The following is a 14,457-nucleotide window of genomic DNA, read 5'->3' on the forward strand; positions in this document are numbered from 1 at the left end:
AACTCAGGAACTGAACAGCAGGCATTTCACGTGAAGATTAATAAACTCAAAAGCCACGGTGGTTCCTTAGGCAGCTATGACTACTCTCAGGTGTTTGAAAAAATAAAAAGAGACAAAAGAATGGAAACAATTGTTGTTATTCCATATTCTATGTCTATATTTATCATAGTAACTCAAGGTTTGCTTTCATTTATTGAAAATATTATTCTGTATTTATTGACCTGTATACCATGAACTAATCCACCTGCATACCATGTCTAATCTCTCTGCACTGCTTCTTGAGAGGAATTTATTTTGCAGAATTGCAGAGAGGAATAAAGTTACATATAGCAGATTGCCAATAGCAAACAGTCATGGTAGTTGTGCATTTAAATTAAATTTATTGTTGCATCTCTCATTTGGGTTCAAACTGAAGGGCAGGGGCTGGTAAAGGAAGATGATAAAAGATACCCATAACAGAACAGGGATTAAACCCACACATGCTGGAATCGTCATCCTCAAAGTAGAATCTGAAGGTCCTGTCTGTCTAGTCCCTTGTGCAGTAATATCATCTACTTGTCGGCTCCCGATATGGACCAAGAATAGCAGCCTTCACTGCTGTTGCATCAAAAGCAGGACTGTGCTTCCCATTGATTCCAGTGATATTTCTTTAAGGAATTGGAACAGTGGCAGGCAGAGGGAAGAGATGGTCTGCAGGATCATTTTCTGGCTGAAACAATCCTTAGAATTTAAAACATTAAACAACCAGATCTGGAATATATGAATATCCAAAGTTCTATTTTAAGATGTTCTCTTTGTGGGGAAATTTCTATCAAGCCTCCAAAATACTATTAAGAAATTCTAATACAGATGTGGTAGTTTACCCACTACATTAAAAGCAAGACTTTTCTTTAGATCTAATCATAAGACTGAATGCTTGGTGCAGAAGCAATTTACTTAAGAGTTCCCTGATTTTTCCCTTTTCACAGGTGGAAAATTTATTCAGGGCACATATAAGTCAAGCTACATTGGTACTGTGGATTTTATGGTTATCAAACATTCACAATGCACTCAGGAGTACAGGGCTAAATATTTCTGTTCATCTAGGGTAATGCCACAGGGATTTTGAAAAGAAGGGGGAAAAACTGCTGTGCCTATATAGTGTAAATGGGCATTTAGAAGGCTTGCTTTGCAGACATTTTCAAATGCAGGTATACCATGCTTCACACATAAATCTGCCTGAATAACTAGGTGCAGATTCAACTTTCTAAAATGGCATCACATTTTATGCACGAGGGAAACTGGTGCATCCTTTCATATTGCAAACAATCATATTCTTATCTGTTTTTAAATTTAAACTTTAGCTCACTGGGTGTTTTTTTAAAACAAAGCATTATTCTTTCATGCTGCATATTAAAAAGAAGAAATCTTTACTGTAAAATTCAGAGCAGGCTTGTTTGCTTCAAAAAAGTAATTATTTAGACTAGTTTGAGCTCCCTGTTGTTCTCATTTCTACAGACCACACACTGCTGGGATGAAATATGGAGAGGAGGCAATGCTATTCCCAGTAATGAAAACAGGCACGATGAAGTGAGATGGGCTTCATCCCTGGTGTCTGCATCCCCCATCATGCTGGACTGGTAGGCTAGTCGGTAATGTTGGGCCTGCTAGACACATCAAACACCTCTTGAATCAGAAGAGGGTCTTTCCTTGTTCTTCTCTATCCCCACACGGACAACTGGCCCAGCTCTGTACCAGTGAGGCCCCTCCACAAAGCCTGGTGGCTAGACAGCTCTCTGCAAATCCAAAGGCAACAGGGGCTTAAAGAAGTAGCCAGGCTTTCAGCTCCATAGGATCATAAAGAAGTGGAAAAGTCATAAGATTTGCAGTCTACACTGACAAGGTTCAGATATCAACTCCATTACTTGCTGGCCCTGGACTTGGGTGAGTTATTTAACGCCCCCAAGCCTGATCTGGAAAAGGAAAATGGCCCTAACACGAACAGGTACCTCACAGGTTATTATGAGGATTAAATGAGATACATAACCCACAAGGCAATTACATAAAGTTGATTTACTAGATGTTCACTCTACATGTCAGCAGGTGTTACTATTATTATTGCTGTTGTTGTTACTACTTACTATTAAGTAAGTTAAGTCTTTCTCTGGGAAGAGATAGGCAGTTTGCTCCACAGGCTCAAGGCTTCTGATTTTCTAATCACCTTTGCATATCACCTTCTGTTATTGTCCCAGATCCAGGCAGGGAATGAGCTCTTTGAACTGGTCTCTTAGCCTCCATACCCACTGCTGACTCCCTAAGCAGGTTGCCAAGACCGCACATCTGGACCACCGCAGCATCCTCCCAGCTTGCTTCCCTGTCCCTAGTCTCCTCTGTCCCCTGTCCTACAGATGAAGAGTAACATGTCCAAGATTACACAGCTGGTCAGTGATGGAGCTGGGATTTGAACGTTGAATCTAAGCTACTTAAAAAACAAAAGCACAACAAAGGAAAAATGTCTCAAATTGATATTTAAAACCCTCTATAACCAATGTGAACCACCATCCTCTGCCCCTTCTCCTGCTGCTTTCTGAGTATCGTCAACCCCAGGCAGACTGATCCATGGCACTCCCTGGCATGACCTGTCCTGTCCTTTCTTCACACCTTTGTCCAGGCAATTTGCTCCTTGGGCCTGTCATCTCCTGTGCCCTGCCCCGCAAAGCACCACAATCAGAACTGAGCTCTCTGGGCAGAATGCTCACAGTTCACCACAGTCTCACAATATGGACCCCATTTTTCCTGGTCTTCTATTGCTGCTACGGAAGAATCCGTATTTCCCAAACCACCCAGCCCCATACTCAGTACAGTTGCTGGGGAGTAGGTTTGACTAGTCTGCATGTTTCAATCTGGGGCCAAGGAGAGCTGGGTCTTAAATGGGTGTTGACTTCACAAATGGGCTTTGGTAAAGGGTAAAAGGCAACTCTCATTTGCTAACTAAACAAAGCTATTCAATTTAAAATCTCCACAGAGATCTTCACCCTCACAATCAGCAACTGTAACAAACAGATTATAGAGTCACCTATATAGAATCAAGAAATTTTAGAATTAAAGGGACTTTAGAGTGCATTTCATGTAAATACTGTACTTTATAGATTATGAATAGTGCTGATTTGCAAAATCAAAACATGGTTAATGTCAGAACCAAGCCTGGAACCCAAGATTCCTGAGTCCTGGTACCCAGGGACCCTTCATCTTCTAGCCACTGGGGAAAACAATAAGGGAAGACAGAAAGAAACAAACTCACAGCTTCTTCCAGGTGCTGCTGATCCGGATTATCATTTGGTGTGTGCCTCAAGATTTCTCGAAGAAGCAGAGGGTATTTCACCAGACGGCTCCTTGGAATATCAAGGAAATTCCAGAGATCTAGTTTGCGGCTAAAGGGGGATTCTAAGCATCGCTGCAGGAAATCTTGGACTCGGTGATCTTGTTTTTTGTGGTCCAGCAGAGCTTTGGCAGCTACTTGATTGCTGCAGTAGCTGTCGTAGGAGCTGAGACAAGGCAGCTAAGGAAGGAACATTAACAGAGGGTTGGAGCATTAAAATAATTGTGCTCTGAAGCTACATGCTAACATCACTCATTGGGACTGAACAAAACCTAACTGGTCTCCAGGCCTGGCCAACATTCCTTTATCTAGATGGCTGAAGGAGACAGAAATGGAATCTTTAAAATGGCAGGCAACGGAGAGTTCTTTAAGCTCCTGCTTGCTTGCACAAAGTTATTTTCTTAGTGGCATGTTTAATTTCTTGATTGTTAACACCTCAATAATTTGTTTGCATTTCTGCCAATCTAAGCTAGACACAAAAGAACTGGAATTACTGTATATGCACACAATTCAGAATTTTCCTAAACTGGAATTATTGCATATGCATACAGAATTGTCCTAAACTTTCAAAAGTATCTGGTGAGAGGAAAGTCTCCTATATTTTTTAAACACGGGTTCTTTTAGAATTATTAATAAGAAACTAATCTAGAAGACTTAGTGGCTCAAAAAGAAAGGAGTCAGACTCCACAGCCCAGCCCTTTGCATGGCCCAGTGCAAGCACCTCTACATCAGTTTTAAGGTACCTGATTCCAAGGCGGACCAAATATAAAGAACTCCAAGAAGTTAAAGCAAAAGTATAATTACTAAAAAATTAGATGCAGAAAGCATTTAGAAACATCTTTTAAATTAGTTCTGACAGGCCAGAATGATTCTTGGCTATACCTAATGGTTAACATCACAATTCCATGCAAAGAACAATTTAAGCTTAAAGACTTTGGAATACTTCAAGTCCACTATTTTCCTTCCAGAGAAATACTAATTTCCCTGACATGTCCCATCAGTCACATGGTGCAAACAAGGAGTCAGAGACTCAGTGAAAGCGCTGCTCATCTCCCTTTTCCACTCCTCCCTATGATAGCATCCTCATGCACGGGTTGTCAGCTTCCAGAAAGTCACTGGAGGCAATAAAATGCAGCCAATGGCCCTGCTGTGTTTGCTTCTCTCCCTGGACTAGGAAGCCGCTTTTACCATAACACCTCCTCTGTGGAGGGATTCATTGCAAGACAGTGGCAAGAGGGTCTTTCATTTCTGCATCCTTAGTACTGTGCAATGGGCCTACTGTACAATAAACATTCAAAGTCTGTATTCTGAATGAACAAATGAAAGAATGTTTAATGGATTACCAGATTAGGTAATATTTGATGGTTTGTGAACACAACTTAAAAATAAGTTGTGGCAGCATCTGAACAATGGGTCAAAGTTTAACTATTCTGCTACTTCTTTTATACCTTTATTTGAAATTATTTTCAGTGACTGAAACCAAACAAGATACCATGAAAGCAATGTTTTAAAAGTTCACTGTTGGGCTTCCCTGGTGGTGCAGTGGTTGGGAGTCCACCTGCCGATGCAGGGGACATGGGTTCGTGCCCCGGTCCGGGAAGATCCCACATGCCGCGGAGCGGCTGGGCCCATGGGCCATGGCTGTTGAGCCTGCGTGTCCGGGGCCTGTGCTCTGCAACGGGAGAGGCCACAACAGTGAGAGGCCCGCGTACCGCAAAAAAAAAAAAAAAAAAAAAAGTTCACTGTTGAGTTTAACATTCTTTGGAAATGCCTACCTTCTTTACATGTTATTAAAAACCTCTATTTGTGTTAAAAAGAATTACAGAAGTTCTTTTCTCAATGTTATATTTGAAAGTAATGGTAATTGGTGCTTACACACACAGGCACACACACACACACACACACACACACACACACACACACACACACACACACACACACACACACACACACACACACACACACACACACACACACACACACACACACACCTGGATGTGTAATGTTTAAAAGTTCACTGTCAAATTTAACATTCCTTGGAAATGTCTACGTTCCTTACATGTTATTTAAAAAAACCCGTCTATTTGTGTTATAAAGAGCTACAGAAATTCTTTCCTCAATGTTGTATTTGAAAGTAATGATGATTGGTACTTACACACACACACACACACACACACACACACACACTCTCCAGATGTGGCGCTGTGGCTTGTAATTTAGATCTTCAGAATTAATTAAAAAGAGACGCAGGCCCTCTTATTTTCATTTCCACTTCCTGGCTTTTTAAAAAGACCTGGAAATGCCCAATGTTTTCATTATGGAGAAACAAATCAGTAGTAACCATCAGATGTAAACTAGCAAGGAACCCCAACCACACGGTCCGCTTGCTGTCCAATGGGCCATTACCTTCTCTGATCCTGCCACCTCTGCTGCCATGGCAACCAAATCTGGCTCTGGTCCTGTGTTCACTGCTCACAGGGTGCTCATTTCCTGAGCATAACCTGAAAAGCTATCTGGTTCAGCCCACTGGCTAGAAAAAGCCACAGGTGACCTTTAACTAGATAGGGAATGAAGAATATACACATCTTGGTTCCAAAATACGCTGTGATAACTCAGTAGTTAAGACGACAGACTCTGGAACCAGGGAGTATCATGTTCAAAGCCTAATTCAGACAGTTAATAGTCAGGTGACCCTTCAGAAGCCTCAGTTTCCCCACTTACAAAATGCACATACTAATGTCCTCTTTTAGTGAGATACTGCGATATGGCAGATAGAAAGTGTAACAAGAGCTTGGCTCCTGGTTAAGAATCAGTAAGTAATAGTTATTATTAATATTATTATAATTTAACCCTAGAATATTTTCATTGAAGAAACTGTGGTTGAGAGAAACAAAACTACTTGCTCAGCTGGAGACAAAACCAGTCTGAAATGTGTTTGGCCTCCCCACCACCCTCTAAAGCTCTGAACTGTTCACCATCTCTTTAAGGAGACTATCAAGAATTTCTAAGGGAAACTCTCAGCCTTTTTTTTTTAAGAAATTCTTTCTATCTTCCTAACATGAAAAGTGATAGAGCAAATGTATTTTTTTGCTTCCGTGTACCCCGCCTCTCTCTTTGGAATGAAAATTTAATGAGAACCCAAATTAACATGAGAACTTGCTGCCTTGGAGACTTGATAAATTACCTCATTACTGAAAAAAACATTAGCATGAAGATGTCACTTGGGACGTTGTTTCTTTATGAGAAGGGGAGGCTTATGAGAACAGGCCAACCTATGGTTACTGATCCTCAGTAATGAGGGTGGTTCCCTGAAAAAAACCCACCACTCTGTTTAAGGTCTTCAAAATAATTGATTCATTCTAAGGTCAAAAGGACTGGCCAGGGCTATCTCACTTGAGAAACTCACTTGTTTAAAAGGGTTTTTTTTTTTTTTTCACTTTTTTCCTTTGGGGGGAAAAAATCAAATTTTCATGGGTTGAATGGGCTCTGACTTTTCTCATTCAAAGTCCACTAAGATGTTTATTTTGTTCTGTTAAAAAGACCAGAACTCAAACAGATGTACCCCTTGGTTTACAATTCCCACTCACATGGACACATCTGCAGTTAAAAGAGGGAAAACATTTAACTGCTCATCGGTCCTGATGAATAAGGACCGTTTCTCATGAGGTCTGGTAACAGTGGGCCAGTTGTTTAATTTTAGGCTACTCTTCAAGCTGCAAGTTCCCATTTGATGTGGGAAGTGTCCAGATAGCAATGGACCGGCATGGTCAAACTTCTTTGGGGTATGTACAGAAAATGACTGTAAAATCTAACCCCATATCAAACAAATTTCCTAATGAAGTGCATTTATTTCAGAAAAAAAATTAGTAACAAGGCAAATGCGTTCATTTTTGCTTCTGGCATGAACTGACAATTCGTATATGACGTCTGAGGAAACCTTGTAGTTCTACATTGCCATCTTGTCAAAAACAGAGGGGTCATCATGCTATTCTGGAGTTGTGCCCTCACTCCCACCAAAGCAATCCACAGACTGAGGAAGTTTAAGAAAGATTGAGCCAGACTCTCTCTTCTCATTACACTTCCTCTGTCTCCAGCTAGCTAACTCTCTTTAGAGAAATTTATCTGTGGGCTAATGAAGTTAAGACATCTAACATGGCTCATAATAAAATCAAAGTCAAAAATGTAAGATGAATGATCTCTCCTGAAATATTAAGGCATGTTTTCTAAATTATTCATCTTACAACATTACTTGCCTTTCAGATACCCTTGGGATATTTTAGCCTCAGTGCTAAAATTGACTCCTGAACTAACCTGGAGCAGGGGTGGAACACTCGAGGACTCACAGAAGGAAACAGAAATGCATAACAGGGAGTGGTGGGGACTGTGGCAAAATAGAGAGTGCATGCCTTGTCTAAAATAAATTACAACTGAACAACTACATTATGCACTCAATACACCACCAGTTCAGCCCCAGAACCATAAATTAGAACCCGTAACCTAAAGTCACAGGTGATTTCTTCAATTAGGAAAGGGTATGGGTTATATTGGGATAAAGATCAGCGTAATAACCAGCTCTCCTAAGAAGTTACTTAGGATCAGATATATGCTAAACACTAACAACATTTATGAAATGACATTTGACCATAAGAGGTTTTTTTTGTAGCATGAATAAAAGCTTTCTTAGTGATGGACAGGAAGCTGTACATAAATTTTTACTAGAATAAAAGATGTAATAATTATATTCATAATTGGCCTGATGTGAATATTAACTAGTTTTACTTTCTTTAATATGAAACTAGTAACAATTTCACGTGTGCCTTTACTTCTTTTATTGTATAAAGGCCATGTTATCTTTAAATGCAGTACATTTATAATAATAAAAAAATTGTTTCCATGCTTTGAGGAGATAAAGGCTAAATGTAATGACAAATTTTACTAGAAATTTGCTATTTTAATTTTTTCTGATGTGAAACCAGTGTTTGCCAATAAAACGAGTCTCGCTAAAATGAAACTCCATCTACATTATTGAAATTTATCTTCAATCAAGACCAGAGAACTTTTCTTACCCAGCCCACGAGGATGGGGCCAACGTGCTCAGTTGAGCCATCGGGCTTCCGTACATCTCGAAGCTGACTAAGGAGGTCTGGTAAAAAAACAAACAGAATGCTTATTTTGAATGCTTATATGAACAGGGCTGGGAGATTTTGGGTTACTCACATTATTACATAACCATGACTGGTTAAAAGACAACTCAAGGCTACAAGTCAAGACTCATTCTGGGAACAAAATTATACCTTCGTGTAGAGGAATCAGGGAGTCCAGTGTTCCGAAAATTTGATTCAACTCTTGTTCTGTCATTATGGAGAGTTTCAGCATGGGGTCATGATAGGCCTGCACAAGAAGGGCAAGAGATGGAGGCAAACATTTAAAATCAGAGGAAGTAAGTTGTTAATGTAAATGCCTTCTGAGAGGCCCTACGCAATAACAAAATATTTGGCTCTCCCCACGACTTCTGCCATAATGCTGCACAAACAGCAGATGGGTGTGGTTGGAGCAGATGAGAATCCAGCATTGCCTTGAGCCTTTTGTGGTTGTTGATAAACCAAAGCAGATTTTTTTAAAGCTTCTTTTTTTAAAATTCTAGTATATCTTACATCTCGGAAAGGGCACAAATCCTAAGTATAGCACAGATTTGATTTGTATAATGTTTTAAAAATTAACTTTATTGAAGGTCTAGCAGCTTGAAAAACTCCCACTTTATACAAAATTAGTTACTAGTAGGTTATTTTTCAATTAGTCCATATTTAAACTAAGTAAAGGAAGGGGAAAAAAAAGGTGCTTGGTATCCTTCACTATGGATTTGAAGCAAAGAGGGCAAAATCTCTGCCAATCTTATTACCTCTTATTAATGACAATTAAACCACATGAACACATAAATATACCCAGGGCACTGCAATAGAATACAAACACTCAGACCGCACAGTCCCTGCCTTGAAGGAGTTTTATAAAGCTAATTGGGAAGATTTAAAAAAAAAAAGGCATGGAAAATTAAATATATGTTTAAAAAATAGTTCAAGATTAAAAACAGGACAATTATCACATTGCAGCAAATATTCATCAAATCGTAACTGCTCTAGAGGATTGGAGAATTAGAGGTAGAATGGCTAAGGGAGAATTTAAAGATGAGCTGCTTGGCATAGAGAAGGAGGCGGTAAATACTGTTGAAGAAAGTACTGAGACTTGAGTTTGCTTCTGGAAGATAGGTGGATATGGATGGTTGAAAGGAAAGGGAAGGGTTTCCAGGAAGGTAGGACCAGCAAAGCAAAGGACAGAAGTGAAAAAGGGAAATCTTGATGCAGGAAGGAGGAGTTGGACTTATGACCAGAAAGATGTCTCCCAGAGTTAAATGCTTTCTTTTTCTTTTTTTTTTTTAAATTAATTATATTTATTTATTTTTGGCTTCGTTGGGTCTTCATTGCTGCGCATGGGCTTTCTTTAGTTGTGGCGAGCAGAGGCTATTCTTCGTTGAGGTGAACCGGCATCTCATCGTGGTGGCTTCTCTTGTTGCAGAGCACGGGCTCCAGGAGCACAGGCTCAATAGTTGTGGTGCACGGGCTTAGTTGCTCCGCAGCATGTGGGATCTTCCCCGACCAGGGCTCGAACCCGTGTCCCCCTGCATTGGCAGGTGGATTCTTTTTTTTTTTTTTTTTTTTGCGGTACGCGGGCCTCTCACTGTTGTGGCCTCTCCCGTTGCAGAGCACAGGCTCCGGACGCGCAGACCCAGCGGCCATGGCTCATGGGCCCAGCCGCTCCGCGGCATGTGGGATCTTCCCGGACCGGGGTACGAACCCGTGTCCCCTGCATCGGCAGGCGGACTCTCAACCACTGCGCCACCAGGGAAGCCCCGGCAGGCGGATTCTTAACCACTGCGCCACCAGGGAAGCCCCTAAATGCCTTCTTTGTCCTCCCCACCTTCCTCCTCCTCAGCCCTGCCCAAAACTCAGTTTCTTGGCTGCTTCCAAGAAAAGCTTGGATAACCATTTCTCAGGAATGCTACAGATGGGATAAAGTTGGACTAAGGACATTAGCATAAAGTTGAACTAAGGACACTTAAAAGAAGGGAAGTATCTTTACAACCCTCTGATTTTTCAAGGAGGCTGTGAGTATCAGATGAAGGATTCTGGATTTTACCCTCCATGGGGGTCAGTGGAATGGAAAGGTTTTCAAGGAAGGCTGTTGTCAAGACTACACAGACTACAAGGCATGAAGTTCCTCTCCCTTCCCACACACAAAGTGATTAAAAACAAGTTTCCATATAAAAGACTCTAACTTACATGATAGTGTGCAGTTGCCTCAATGAACCACTTTACCCACTTACGGGATTCAAATGACTTTCTAAGACATGGTTCCAGTTTCAGATGTCTACACACTCTCTCCCAGGGATGAAGGGGACCTGCATGTGAGACTTCTAGGACAATGAAATGCATGTGAAGCCAGGCCCGATGAACATTTTCTGATTAAACTGAAGTATTCTTTTAGGTGCATTAGAGACATGCAGAGGAGAACCCCTAATAGTGCCAGATCTAGAGCCTTCCTGCTTTGAGACATTTTCCCCACTACTTGGTTTGTAGGTTCTTCTCAATTTTTGATGACCTGTCTTAGTCATAGAATGAGTACTAATAAAACACAATCTTAGAACTGTAAAATTACTCAGAGGAAAAAAGCAGGAGGTGACTCAAAGGACCACTGGATTCGAATGTACCTTTTTTGCCAATTTCAAGTCCTCTATTAAATCTTCTTCTCCTTGAGAAAGCTCAAAGATGGCCTGCAAGGAAAGGTAAAACACATTTACTGAACTTTCCTTTCATTTTTGAGACCAAATTCAACTGATGCTCAAAGCCCCATATCTACTTATTTCTTAAGGATTTTTTTTTTTTTTTGCAGTACATGGGCCTCTCACTGTTGTGGCCTCTCCCGTTGCGGAGCACAGGCTCCGGACGCGCAGGCTCAGCGGCCATGGCTCACGGGCCCAGCCGCTCCGCGGCATGTGGGATCTTCCCGGACCGGGGCACGAATCCGTGTCCCCTGCATCAGCAGGTGGACTCTCAACCACTGCGCCACCAGGGAAGCCCTCTTAAGGATTTTTAAAGGATTCTTAAAAAGTTAAATTGACCCGAAGCAATTGCATCGAGTGGCTAAAATCTACAAAGAAAAGATTTTGCAAAACTTCTGTGTAATGTGCCTATTTGTTTGTGGGAGAAAGAGTTTCCACATGGGTTTCTAATCCAACAAGTCATATTTCATTTACACAATTGTGATGCAGCTGAACAAGATGGAACTATTTTAGGTAAAATAATTAGAGTCTGAGCCATGGACTCCATGTGTCTTTTGTGAGTGACAATCATAATAAATGATTCGGGGTCTGTTCTCAGTGATGGACATGGAATTACTATTAATTGGGCCATCACAATTTGTCTTCCTTCTATTCAACAGAAGGTAAAATCTCAACAGATAGCTTTATTCCCATCAGCCACTTGTCTTAAGGCTGTGTTGCAGGAAGAATCCGATATTTTATCACTCTAGATGTCTGGTGAAGTTAATTCATTCTAACTTACTTCTTGGCCCCGCACTGCACAATAAATAAAGTTACAGGAGCTGGCTGTGTGCAAGAGTGTGTAAATGGACGCAATGATTTGCTTCTGTTAAGCCATCATAATTTAAGAGCGATGATGTGCAGAACACTCTTTCTCTCTCATCTGACAGTCTCAACTGTTGGCAAACTTTATGTTATTAAAGAACTACATGCCTGTGGTGACTACTACGTTTCTTTCAGACCAGAGGGAAGAGGTGAGCAGGCTTGGAGAACACCTCCATCCCTGGGGTTGATGGACAGCAGGACAATGAATGTGCTCCCTGGCCCAGCGGGCAGAGGCAGAACACTGCACTGGAGGCCAGTGCATGGTGACCCCTCTCAAGGCCCCCAGTAAAGCTTCCATGTCATGCCCTCCTGGTACTCTACTTTGTTTAACCTTTTATTTTGAAATAATTAGACTCACATGAGAAGTTACAAAAATAATACAGAGAGGTCCTGTATAGCCATTACTCAGCTTCCTCCAATGGTGGCAACTTACATAACTACAGAGCATTATCAAAACGAGGACATGGGTGGCTGCAGTACAATTAAATATTTTTACTTGGACCTTCCTCAGATTTCCTTGTATGTCTGTTTTACCAGAGCGCAATGTGGCCCCCAAGAGAGGAAAACCACAAAACCCCACACTGGGATACACCACAGTCAGGTGTCTGTGGAGGGGGGTGGGCAGCACAGTGTGACTGTGAAGACCATGGGATTTGGTTCACTGCTCCAGCTCTGTAACTTTCTAGGTGGGTGACCTCGTGTTCACTGTACCTTAGTAATCTCTTCATCTGCAGAATCAATCCCCCCCCTTCCTTCCTTCCCACTGTACAAGTTATATATGCACACTATTACACAGAAAAGTATAAAGAGGACAATTTAAAATTATCCACAATACCATTTGTTAACCACTGTTAAGATTTTGCCATATTTCTGCAAATGATTTTTTCAGTGTACATATTATTTTTAAATTATTTATTCATTTTTTAATAGACAAACATTGACATGGTTCAAAATTTACAGTTTAGGAATGGGCACATGGTGAAAACTTCCCTCTCACCTCCTCCTTCTCACCACCCAGTTCACCTCTCAGGAAGCAACAATGTTACCAGCTCCTTACATGTCCTTTCAGAAATATTTTATGCGTCTATAAGCAAATATGCGAGCCCGCGTGTGCGCGCACACACACACACACACACACACCCATTTTTACTTTTTTTACGTAAATGGTAGCACACTATACCACCCTATTTTGTGCCTTGCTTTATTCACCTAGCCATACATACATATCATCACTTCTCGTGTTTCTATAGTTACAGAATGTATGCACATTCACTATGGAACCAGGACCTGGTAATAGATGTTCAGGTTCTTTCTGGCACTATTGTAAACATCACTGTGATGAATAACCTTACACGTGCATCTTTTCATCTGTGTACAAGTGTGCCTGGTTGATAAAGTCCTAGAAAAGAATTGCGGAAGTCAAAAACCTAGAAAGTTTTTAAGTACTCCTTTTGCCAGCGTCAGGTTCTCTGCTAAAATAGATATTCCAAGGATTTCATTAGATGATGCACCTTTGAAGTGTTTAGCACAGCCTGGCACATGACAAGTTCTCTGTAAAGTAGTATTATCATAGCCATCTAGGCTACTGATACAGAAAATTTACAGGGAATGAAATTAACTGCATTCCATATTAAAGTTTTCCCCAAAACTGGATCAAAGTTTCATAAACTGAGTATTTTAAAATATTCTAGAAGGTGCTATTAAAATATAAGTAAAATGATTATTTCTGTGAACTCTATGGTCTTAAACAGACACTTCCTGATTCATCTTCTTTGTAAATTCAGATTTTCACATCAGTGTCTTTTTTTTTTTTTTTCCCCACATCAGTTTCTTTTAAAAGTCAGGGCCACACCCATCCAGCTGGATGCTGGTTTCTCAGCTCCTTACAAGGTCTGACATGCCCATTTGTCGTCCTTCTATCAATGCAGTGAAGAACTGACTTGGAGACCGTGGTGTAGACCCCAGCTTGGCTCTTGCCTTCAGTGTGCCTTGTTCTAGACACAAGGGCAACTCCAGGGGTCCCAGCCTACCTCCTGACGTTTGATTTCCTTGGACGTGAGCATCTGATTGACGCACACGTCGAAGGTCTCACTCCACAGCTTGCTGTCTCTCCGCTTCGTGCTCGAGGGGGCGGCATTTCTGGACCAGGGTCTGGGGGCGAGGAGGTCAGGGCGGCTCTCGCTGCGGAAGCTGATGGAGCGCTAAACAATGAGAAAAACAAACCGTCACGGGGGCAGCAGCAGGACTGGGTGGATCGTTTGAGTGGCTTCCTGTTACTGACAGAGCATAAATCAGACATTTGCAAGAAAGAGAGGACAATGTCACAAGGCCTGTGGGAAGTAGGGCATTGTCTTGTGGCTACGTGCTAAGGAAAATCGGGCAAGGGGCCGCTTTCAGAGAC

The 14,457-nt window shown here is 41.4% G+C and overlaps 1 protein-coding gene across 1 annotated transcript in view; it reads right to left on the bottom strand.

Moving 5' to 3' along the window:
* Positions 1 to 14,457, bottom strand: part of ARHGEF3 (Rho guanine nucleotide exchange factor 3) — a 67,964-nt gene that overhangs the window by 12,986 nt on the left and 40,521 nt on the right. Inside the window, exons 3-7 of the mRNA XM_082663667.1 lie at positions 14,087 to 14,257; positions 11,121 to 11,183; positions 8,653 to 8,749; positions 8,425 to 8,501; positions 3,281 to 3,538 (exon numbers count right to left, since the gene is read on the bottom strand). Of these exons, the coding sequence (XP_082519793.1) occupies positions 3,281 to 3,538; positions 8,425 to 8,501; positions 8,653 to 8,749; positions 11,121 to 11,183; positions 14,087 to 14,257 (666 nt within the window). The remainder of the gene's footprint in view (positions 1 to 3,280; positions 3,539 to 8,424; positions 8,502 to 8,652; positions 8,750 to 11,120; positions 11,184 to 14,086; positions 14,258 to 14,457) is intronic.

Source organism: Grampus griseus (assembly GCF_964374135.1).
Source record: "Grampus griseus genome assembly, chromosome: 10".
Lineage (NCBI taxonomy): Eukaryota > Metazoa > Chordata > Mammalia > Artiodactyla > Delphinidae > Grampus > Grampus griseus.